This window comes from Ananas comosus, linkage group 3, assembly GCF_001540865.1.
Source record: "Ananas comosus cultivar F153 linkage group 3, ASM154086v1, whole genome shotgun sequence".
Taxonomy (NCBI): domain Eukaryota; kingdom Viridiplantae; phylum Streptophyta; class Magnoliopsida; order Poales; family Bromeliaceae; genus Ananas; species Ananas comosus.
This window is the reverse complement of record NC_033623.1, coordinates 8,974,825-8,986,311: the sequence shown is the minus strand read 5'-3', so window position 1 is coordinate 8,986,311 and position 11,487 is coordinate 8,974,825. Positions and strand designations below refer to the sequence as shown.

Sequence of the window (11,487 nt, the reverse complement as noted above, 5' to 3'; positions counted from 1 at the left end):
TCTCCTTTCGGATATTCTCCTCTCTTTCTTCTTCTCAAAAAAATTCTCTCCAACCCATTTTCAAAATTTGGAGCTTATTTTATATAAGGTTCCAAGGTGATTCCTATTTGGGAATAATGTTAAAAAATCAACCTATTGAAAAACAAAGCATCAATTCAACTAATTATACCTTTATTTTGAATACTTTTCTTTTTTCTTTTTTTTTAATATATATATATAATATATATATTTATATATATATATAATTCTGAATTATAAGTAGAATATGACACACTACTCTATTGGTCTCATCTCCTTCTCTCCGTCATCGATCTCTCTCTCTTCTCTCTCCTCGTCTATATAATATATATATATATATATATATTATATATATATATATATATATATAATTATGCTACTATACTATCAATAGTACCAACCCTTTGGTACTATTGAGTTTTCGGCCGTTGGATGAAATGATGTGCGGTTAGGATGATAGTTGTCCCCGGTTAAATTGATAATGGTCCCCTAGGGTTGAGTGGGTGGTTGGTTTAATAGTATAATCTAACGGGTGGAAATGATCAAAGGACAGATCTAACGGTAGAAAACTCAATAGTACCAACGGCTTGGTACTATCGATAGTACATGGATCACTGACCATCCCTAGAGCAAGTGATAAAGAGTTTGGTCATTGATATCCGAGACCCAAGTTCGAATTCTAGTTGATTCATATTTCCAGCTAAGTATATTTCTAAATTAAATAAACAAAATAGGTAGCGTGCTAACTATCTCTCTCAAAAACAAAAAAAAAAAAAACACTCCTATGGATCTCGTATAAGAGAGTTTTATCTAGCACAGCACGGAGATTCTATATAAAATTACGTATACTTAATCAATTTTGTTGAAACATGCATGTGAGATGGCGAAAACGTACCTAAAAATTTTAAAAAGTTGTCAATCATAGATTTGCTTTCGTCAGTGATAGATTTTCCTTTTGTATGCTTTTATTTAGCATAGAAATTATCTAATTGGATATTAATATCGAGTAAATTACACTGTTAGTCCCCGAATTGTTGCACAAGGTCATGGTAGTCCTCAATATAGAATGAAACATTATTAAACATTTATGGTTCAAATTGAAACCATATTGAAACTTTTTGGCTCGGATGTCATGCATTTTACATTATCAAAAAAAAAGATCAAGTACTTTAAATAAAATTTGACACAGGAAGGACCGGTGAAATTTACCTTATAATTAAACTCTATACTAAAGGAGAAACCAAACGACGTCCCTCCGTCGAGTCACGTCGTCATTTTTTCATATGAGTTTTCTCTCTCTCACATGGCCTCTCTTCCCTTCATATAGTCCCACATAGACTCTATATCCATAAGCTATGTACCTGCCTATTTTACATCCCCTCTCACTCCCCTCTCTCTCTACATTTCTTTCTATCCCAACACCCACGCATACATGGACTCATATGACCTCTTGTCCAGGGGACATGTATTTGCTCTCCAATTAAAATTGTCATGATCTCTCTCCTCTCTCTTCCCTCTCTCTCTCTCTAGATTTTCTCCTAACCCAAGACACGCAAACACAAAGGAATTCAAGAAGGAAAAAAAAAATGAGAGAGTGAAGCAGTAACAGGGTGGTCAAGAGAAACAGAAAATTTGTTTGCTCTCTTTTGTTTTGATTTTGGTGAAGAAAAATAGCTCGTTGAACTATTTTTTCGCTAAATTTGTTTTGACACTCTATCGTGAAGCCGCATCGCCTGTTTTTTTAAATTTGAAGTTTTAATTATTCTAATTATTTTACGTTGCTTTAACATTGTCGGGCTATTTATATTTTAGTTTTTTCGGATGAAATTTTTCGCTAAATTTGTTTTGATTTTGGTGAAGAAAAATAGTTCGTCGAAAAACGGTGTTCCGTCGTTAAGCCACATCGCCTGTTTTTTTCTAAATCTAAAGTTTAAGTTACTGTGAATATTTTATATTGTGTCTTCTAATTTCTTTGGCACAGTTGACATTTCTTTTCTTTTTTTTTCTCTTCTCTTCCAGCATAATGTGACGAGGCAATACTCGGGGAGGTTAGAAGCGCACCCAAGTAAATATCTGCTGTGAATTGTAGAGCAATCTCATCTGAAAAAAAAATTTAGATCGGCACAGCCGGTATGGAAATTGAATGCCATGTTTGTCATAGCAGTGACATACTTAAATTCAAAGATGAACTTAAACTCTAAAAACCAACAAGATACATGTTGAGAACTGCTGACTTGACCAGATAAATAAAAGTCTATACTAAAGGAGAAACCAAACGACGTCCCTCTGTCGAGCCACGTCGTCATTTTTTTATATGAGTTTTCTCTCTCTCTCATGGCCTCTCTTCACTTCCACATGGTTCCACATGGACTCTATATCCATAGGCCATGTACGTGCCAATTTTTTATCCCCTCTCTCTTCCCTCTCTCTCTATATTTCTTTCTATCCCAACACATACGCACACATGGGCTCACATGGCCTCTTGTCCAGGGGGCATGTATTTACTCTCCAATTAAAACTGTCGTCTCTCCGCTCTCTCTTCCCTCTCACTCTCTCTCTCTCTCTCTAATATTACTTTTTGGTTTAATTTTTGGCAAGTATAATTTAACTGGCCAAATAGATATGTGTCCCTAATGTGACATTGGTATAAAAATATTGTTATTGTGGTTGACGAGATGAAAATGCTAAGATGCCATATCATGGCCATATTAGCGGCAAATCTTCTTTCAGCCAACTAAATTGTATTGTTGGACCTTATTATAGCAATCTAAAAAATTTGAACAAAAAAATTATATATAATAAATTAAAGTTTAAGAACTTGTACCCAAACAAGAGTTTGTTGTGTGCGATGTCTAGAACTCGAAGTCGGTCAAGTTTCGCTAGTTGAAAAGGAATGGAGCCAGAGAACATATTATTCCTCAAATTCAGGAATGCCAAAGATTGCAATTTCTCACCTATCCATGCTGGTAAGATTCCGGAGAACTTATTATTGGCTAGATCTAGTACAGCAAGATATTTGCTGTCTCGTAGGAATGAAGGGAATGTACGTACCGACGAGGCTATTGTTGCTTAGGCTTAACGTCCAAATCGGCACTCCTGCTAAGCCAGCCATCTCGAGGTCCGCCAAACATGGAGGAAACATTCCTGTTAGAAGGTTGTTTGATAACTCGACATATTCCAAGTGCTCCAATAGTTGGCATAAAGATGATGGGATGGTGCCACCGATACGATTAACTAGCTAGTACTCTTCTTTTTTTTTTCCTTATTAATTTTTTCGATCTTTTTTACTTTCATTTCATTCTCTTTCTATTATTGTGGGAAGAATGATATATAATATATTTTTAACATTAAAAATGTAATTACAAGAGATCCAGAGATATCCAAACAGTTCATTTGTTTGGTCATATTTTTCCAGGTGGTATCAAACCAGCTCATATTGGGCTTATTCCAGACCATTCCAGATTGTCAGATGAGGCCCCCACAAGAAACAGTGCGCAACAAATACAAAACCGCTCTTCTTTTTTTTTTTTTTCTTTGGTTTGTTTATATTTAGATATTTTGTTCTAAGAACAATTCCATTTCATTTCATCTCAAAGGGGAGACACAGTCAAACCACACAGCCACAGCACACACTCGTTAATGTGGACCCACTTAATCCCCCCACCCCTCTCTCTCTCTCTCTCTCTCCTAATTTTATTACATCATGTTTTTTTTACCAAATCCCACAAATACACCCCACCAGGCCACCACCACCACTAACTAAAAATATCACAAATGAAGAGTCTCTCTCTCTCTCTCTCTGACGGCTAATTTAGACCGCTTATCCTAAATCTCTCGCTCTGACGGCTAACTAAAAATATCACCAATAGTTGCTCTACTATTGGTTCCAATCAATTTCCATCGACTAGAATTTCGAGTTCCTTTGAACAAGCATTATTGAAATAGACCCAAAACGTACGTATGAAGATTCTGATGTCCCGCCTCATAATCTAGAAAAGTTTAAAATATTTATTGCAATTTGCATTTTATGGGGTATTAAAGTGTAAATTAGTACTAACACACAACACATCGGTACATTCATGTAGTGGTTGTACGTTTATCCTTTTTTTTTTTAATCTCATATCATAATTTTATCCCTTTTTTTTAGAGAGAGAATGATAACATACTGTCACTTTATTTTATTTATAAAAATAAAATTTGGCTAAAAATATGAATCAATCAAACTTCAAATTTGGAAATATCAACTATCGAATTTGAAAATATCAACTACTCAAGTCCATTGCAACTTGCACTAGGATGGTTGATTAATTTTTCCATCCTAAAGGTGCGATCTTTGTTATTTAATTAAAAATTAGAATATGTAACTTAAATAATGAGATAAATCATGGATCCATGGACTCTCTATGAATGGAGCAGGAGTATTGTGACAACGTACAGACCAGCATAAAACATTGTCAAAAGTTCAGGATTTCAAATATCGAATTAGAATGTCCAAAGACTAAAATAAAATTTTTTTTTTTTTGAGAGATAGGTAGCACGCTACCGCTTCGTTTATTTTATTTAGAAGTAAATTTAGCTGGAAATATGAATCAAATAGGATTAGAACTTGGGTCTCAGGTACCAACCACCAAGTCCTTTACCACTTGCTGTAGGGACGGTCAGTGACTAAAATAAATATTATGTTACTAATTTTTATGCACCGGTAGTGCAAGTCACTATGTGATTGATATAGTAAAGAGGTTCTATATGTGTTCAATTTTTATATTGGACATTCTGCTTACATTTATACCCATGTTCCTTCTATCAATTCATGTGGCAAATCATGCCATGTGCATTGATAAAAGAGTCAATAGAGAAATTGGCGACCACCAATGTCTAATGAAATTGGTTGATATTTTCTTGCCCACCAATGTCTAAAATCTATTCGAAAGATTTTTTTTGCCCACCAATGTCTAATGAAATTGGTTGATATTTTGGTTACCGACTAAATAGATCGGCATTCGATCTCACACTAGTGTGACGGCCAATAGACAAGCTTAAATAAGACAATAATACATTTTTCACACGAAAAAAACTTATATGTCACTACAACAGATTAGGTTATAGGGACGCATTTTTGGAACACTTTTATATAAGTGTCTCATTTATACCAATATTTTTTAAAAAAATCTACTAAAGGCTAAATATAATGCCCAATCCAATAAAAAATAAAAAATTTCTCTACTCAGCAACCACACCCAACCCCCTCGGCCCGATTACAAATAAAAAAAAAAAAGATTGATCACTATCTCTTCTTCTCCTCCTCTGTTGCCTTAGCCGACGAGGTAAAATTCCGGAGGCTGGAGTTTGGCCCCGAGAATCTCGTAGAGACCGTAGAAGGTTACGATCGCTACATATCTCTCCGCCACAGGTCGCTGGAGGAGTGAGCGCCAAATATCAAGGCGCCCCTACCTACAGTTACTCCACATATAGCAACACTTTTAAAAAGTATCGGTAATTTACCTAGCGGTAATTTTTTTTTATCTATGCCGATATTTAAAAATATCGCTATATACTATTTTTGTTGTGCTCATTTTTGTTTGTCACTTCATTTGTAATCACACACTCTGTAGCTGATGCTGAAGATAGTAAGCCTTTCAATGTGTTTTGGCTATTTAAGGAGCTGAGAAGAGTCCCATAATCCACAAGCTAGATAAAGTGCAAGTCCTTATTGATACGAGATATATCTTTCGTACCAATATGGAATACACGGTAGAATCCAAGGATTTGTTAGAAGCTCAATCCCATGTGTCGAACCACATTTTTAACTTCATAAATTCTATGTCCCTAAAATGTGCCGTGGAGCTTGGCATCCCCGACGCAGTGCACTCGAACGGCGGCAAGCCTGTCTCATTCTGCGAGCTGGCGAACAAGCTGTCCATTCCGTCGACCCGTATTGATGACCTGCGCCGCCTGATGCGCCTCCTCGTGCACTCCGGCTTCTTCACTTCTCAAAAGATTGAGAAGGGCGTAGGCGACGGTAAGAGGGACGTGGAACTCTTTCTCCCAACCATCAACTCTTCCCTCCTTTTGAAGGAAAACGACATTAGTGTTTCGCCGTTCGTGCTTGCCATGCTCGACCGTATATTTGCATTGCCATGGCATAGCCTTGGCGAGTGGTTTCGGCAGTCAATGGTGCCGACCGCCTTTGAAATAGCTCACGGAGATCACTTGTGGGGAGTAACAAACAAAAATGCAAGTTTCGGTGACTCCTTTAACGAGGGGATGGCGAGCGACGCCAGTTTGGTGGGCAAACTGGTCGCCACAGCGCCTCGTGCTGCGGCGGCGGGAGCTTCTTGTCTGCAGAGGCGCCGCTGCGGGTGAGGACGTCTTCTTGGATCGCAGAGGCAGCCCGTGAAGAAGAAGACGAGAAGAGGGAAAGGAGAAGGGACCGGAAGATTTAGGAAAGCTAGGGCAAAAGGGAATGGGAGAGTGGGTTGAGAAATGAGGATTGGGTAGCGAGAATGGGGCAAGTTGAAGTAACACGAGGGCACATCGAATAGAGTAAATTTTTACACTGCTCGCATCTATTTTTTCCTTTTCCCCATTATTACGCTGTAAAGTTCACTTTAGAGTTCCACGTCCCTCTTACCGTCACCTACGCCCTTCTCAATCTTTTGAGAAGTGAAGAAGCCGGAGTGCACGAGGAGACGCATCAGGCGGCGCAGGTCATCAATACGAGTCGACGGAATGGACAGCTTGTTCGCCAGCTCGCAGAGCGAGACAGGCTTGCCGCCGTTCGAGTGCACTGCGTCGGGGATGCCAAGCTCCACGGCACATTTTAGGGACATAGAATTTATGAAGTTAAAAATGTGGTTCAACACATGGGATTGAGCTTCTAACAAATCCTTGGATTCTACTGTGTATTCCATATTGGTACGAAAGATATATCTCTTATCAATAAGGACTTGCACTTTATCTAGCTTGTGGATTATGGGACTCTTCTCGCTCCTTAATCCACAAGCACGAGCTTCTAACAAATCCTCGTCACTCCCGCCGCAGCACGAGGGACTAAATTAGTTCGTACACTTTACCTTATTTTAGTGCCAAAATTACTACTCTAATTAAAGATGATAGCTTATTCAAGTATACAAATTAATTATTGTTTAATTTCTTGCAGTGGATCTTACACGATTGGAGTGACGAGGACTGCGTGAAACACAACTTTTCTTCTATATACGTACTCATGATGGTTGTAACTTCAGGAAAACAGAGAAATGAAAAGGAATGGAACAAATTGTTTACTGACGCAGGTTATAAGGAGTATAAGATACTAAATGCATTAGGCTTACGGTCTGTTATTGAGGTTTATTATTAATCATCAAATTCTCCACTATAAGAACTAGTACTAATAAAATGTACTTGATGAGTCACTTTTATTGGGTGACAACATGTTAGCCGTTTGACTTGTTAGACTTGGTATTCAATTGATATCACAATGAAAATCCGACGCATTATATGAAATGTGTTGCCCAAACAGTTGTATGGGAAAATAAAAAAGTTCATAATTAAGTGTGGAATATTTAGCACCATTTTTCCGCTTGCATTGGTTGCCAAATCTTTCTTCTTCTTTTTTTCTAAATAATATGGTACATGTGTGAGGACTGAGATTTTTACTATGCAGATAAATCCTTTGTTGATAATGTTTTTGTGTGTAATTTAATTACATAAGCACTCGTCAAGTTTCAGTAGAAAACGAGTTAGGACGGAGAAGTTACGCGACCTATACGAATCATTTAAAGTGAATAGTAGCTCTGATTTTTCGGAGAGGCCAATCAGTGGATATGGCTTCTGGTGAGTATTGGACTCCGGTTATAATGATCCAATAGCTCGTTTTCAACAGTTCGACTGTCCTGAACCCAATGGCACTGACGGATTTCGGTTCAGATGCATGGTTTTCGAGAAAAAGGGATTTTATCGCAAAAAGGGGTTTTTGGTAATTAGAGAGGGGATGGATTCCGTCACAAATCGACGACCTTATCTAGTGAAACAAAATTGTAAATTCAATGCTCCAGTAGTGCTGAACGCGTTGGCACGATCCGATAAAAAATCCGACAAACAGATCTCCGAAAATCACATAATGTTCATTGAAGGATTGAAATTGACAAAATGGAAAATATGAGAAAAGCCCAATATTTTATGTACTGTTTTGTGCGATTTCGAACGTTGAGGTGCGTATGCACGAAACACTCGCGCTGTGGGGGGCTGGACTGTAAATATGCAGCTCTGGAGGACTTTTCTACAAAAATTACACCTTATTTATATTTAGGTGTTAGGGTTTCATGCATGAAACCCTAACCCTAGCTGACCAGCTACCTCAGCTGCGCCCCCAGCAGCCTCCACCACCTCCCTCTCCCTCGCCGCGCGCACCCCGGCCGCCGGCGAGCTTCTGCGGCCGTCGAAGAAGGCCTACATTGTCTCCCTCCACCTTTCTCTTCACCATCTTGGCCGTCGACCCCGGGGAACCAACCACAGGAGTTGGGCCCCGTCCCTCGGCTGAAACCCGACCTTCGGCGCCGTCCCCGCCGGCCCCTACGGTCCGCGTGCGCCGCCAGCGCTGCCTGGGCCATCTGCGGCCACCCACGGGCAACTCAGGCAGAGCTTGAGCCAGCTCGCGGCCGTGAGCTGCTGCCGCTTCGAGGTTTGCCGCGCCGCCCTCCTGGGCCTCCGGCGACTCCTCGCCGCCGACGCCGCCGTCCTCGTAGGCCCCCGGCCGCCACCTTGTCTCCCTGCCGCCACTCGATGCAGGATCGGGCCAAGCTTGGGCCCGCACAGTCTCTGCGCCCCCGCCGCTACCTACCGTCGGCCGCGCTGCCCTCCCTCGGCCTCCGGTAACTAGTTGCCGTCGCCCCGCAGCTCCCCGGTCGCCACTGTTGCCGTTGCGGGCAGCTGAGCCCGAGCCGAGCTTGCGCGGGCTTGAGTTGCTCCAGCGCCGCCGCCGCCACCCTCCGTCGCCGGCCGACCCGCGCACCGCCTCCCCTGGGCCGGCCGCACCTAACTACCACCGGCGCTCCTACCACTACGGAAAAAAAAAAAAAATGTAAAAGGTCCTAACTGATAGGGGGGTAATGTGGGTCGGGCCGGGCCAGCACATCCCACATTATCCTTGCGGAAATGAGCTAGGGGATGGTCCGGCACAGCCCGAATCAAATCCTGGTCGGGCCGTGCTATTCCCGAGCTCCCTAGCCTCTGGCCTCGCATAGCCCCTCAACCCGGAAAGCATGTACGGGCCGTGCTCCGGGCCATGCTCTAGGTCGGCCCCTTAAAATATTTTTCTAAATTTTTTTTTTACTATATATATATATATATATATATATATATATATATATATATATATATATATATTAAGAATAAAAGACTTGGTGTTTCTGACTTTCTAGCNCCGTGATACCGATAGCATAGTAGCCGGACTCTATAAAATATATATATATATATATATATATATATATATATATATATATATATATATATATATATATATATATATATCCGTCTACTATACTTTCGAAAGTACCAGGACCTCCGTGCTTGTAAGTTGTTTTCGATGATAGGACATCCGATTCGACGATCGGCTCCATTAGGTATAATCTAACATATTGGAACTATCTAGAAATCAAATTTTATAATTTTTTGACATCATTAACTAAGCGATCAAAAGGTCCCAAAAATGACTATTTTAACGGCCGATGTGGCACGTTTTTAAGTTCAACGGTGTAGAAGTATCCAAATTACATGAAAAGTTAATAGAAAATTCTACTTAACGTCAATAGCAAGATCAATACTTCCGATTTAAAATTTGAGTTCTTTATCATTGTTTTTTATAAGATTTTTATTTTCAGCCGTTCATTTTGAGGCTACTCGTTCACTGGGCAAACGAAGTCAAAAAATTATGAAATTTGGTTTCTAGATAGTTCCAATAACGTAGATCATGTCTAGCGGAACCGATCATCGAATCAGACGTCCCATCATCGAAAACAACTTACAAGTACGGAGGCCCCCGTACTTTCGAAAGCATAGGAGCCTAGCTATATTTATATATAGAGTCCGGTTATGGTGCTTGTAAAAGCACCAAGCACTTGGTGCTTGTAAGTTTTTTACCGTTAAATCTATTCCTCGGATTATTTTCAACCATTAGATTATACTATTCAACCCTAGGGGGCCCACATCATCTTAACCGCATATCTCTTAATCCAATGGCTAAAAATCTATAAGCAACGATAACTTGGTATTTTTAAAAGTATAGGAGCTCAATTATATATATATATATATATATATATATATATATATATACTAGCCGGGTGGCCCAAGTGCTGTCCGGCCCGTTTTACATCGCTAGGGACAGGTATCACCGCATAATTTATTTCCCTAGCCGCAGTTTGATGTAATCTAATAAATTGGAACTACACTACGTTGTGTTCTATTTTTATTTTTATTTTTGCTTGAGATAAAGGTTGCACATTGTTGCTTCGTTTATTTTTTTAAAATAAAAATAATTTTAACTGGAAATGGGAAGTGACAGGCTTCAAACGTACCACTAGTGCTAGGAATGGTCCTTTTAATTTTCCCGTGTCGGGCCAAAATTATTGGCAAATGAAGGCCCAATTACAAATTAGGGCAGCAGATAGATAACAGATTGGGCTAATAACTATGCCCCACTCCGTGCCAAAATGTAATTGGACAGTTAATAAAAAAAAAGTTAGATAATAAAAATTCTACTTATACGTCTCAAGGGGTGTAGATCTTACACTGAATTATAGTAAAAAAAAAAAAAATTGATGTGATGAGTTAAAAAATAGGGACAATTGCCTATATACCCCTCAAAACTTCAAAAATATTTAATTTATCCCTATTTTTTTTTTCTTTCTAATATACTCCTCATACATTCCTCCGTTATTCCAAAATAACTCTATAGTTATCACCCGTTAAGTTAACTTAGATTAAACGTGAGTTAAATATCTACCACAGTTTAAAAAAATTAAAATGCCACTTTTACTCTTAACTTAAGGGCAAATAAAAAATATTAGTGATGGTAAAATGGTATATTTGAAAATACCAAAAAGTAAAATACTTTTTGTGCTCCTAACTTAAGGCATGTTTGGTTGTCCGGTAGTGAGTGAAGTGAGAAAAAGTCACTTGTGCAAAAGTACCTTTTGCAAAAGTGACTTCTTAGTTCGATTGTTTGATTGGATATGAAGTGAAATATTAAAACTGTAATTTTGATATTTTGATTGTTAAATTATATATAATAAGGTGAAAATATAAATAAACGGCTTATAACAGCAATTTAAATTAAAATTTTATATTTATATTTAAATTTAGAATTCAAAAGTATATTTCAAAATTTTAATTAAACTTAAATCAGAGTTAAATTTATAATTAAAATTTAATATATAAATTAAATTTATAATTTGAATTTAAATCTCATTACTG

At 38.7% G+C, this 11,487-nt stretch overlaps 1 protein-coding gene across 1 annotated transcript; it reads left to right on the top strand.

The window, feature by feature from the left end:
• On the top strand, nt 5,692–7,589 carry LOC109707787 (trans-resveratrol di-O-methyltransferase-like). Its single transcript, XM_020229320.1, has 3 exons — nt 5,692–6,378; nt 6,621–6,725; nt 7,178–7,589. The coding sequence occupies exons 1-3, from the start codon at nt 5,758–5,760 to the stop codon at nt 7,373–7,375; spliced, it is 924 nt and encodes a 307-aa protein (XP_020084909.1). The 5' UTR covers nt 5,692–5,757; the 3' UTR covers nt 7,376–7,589.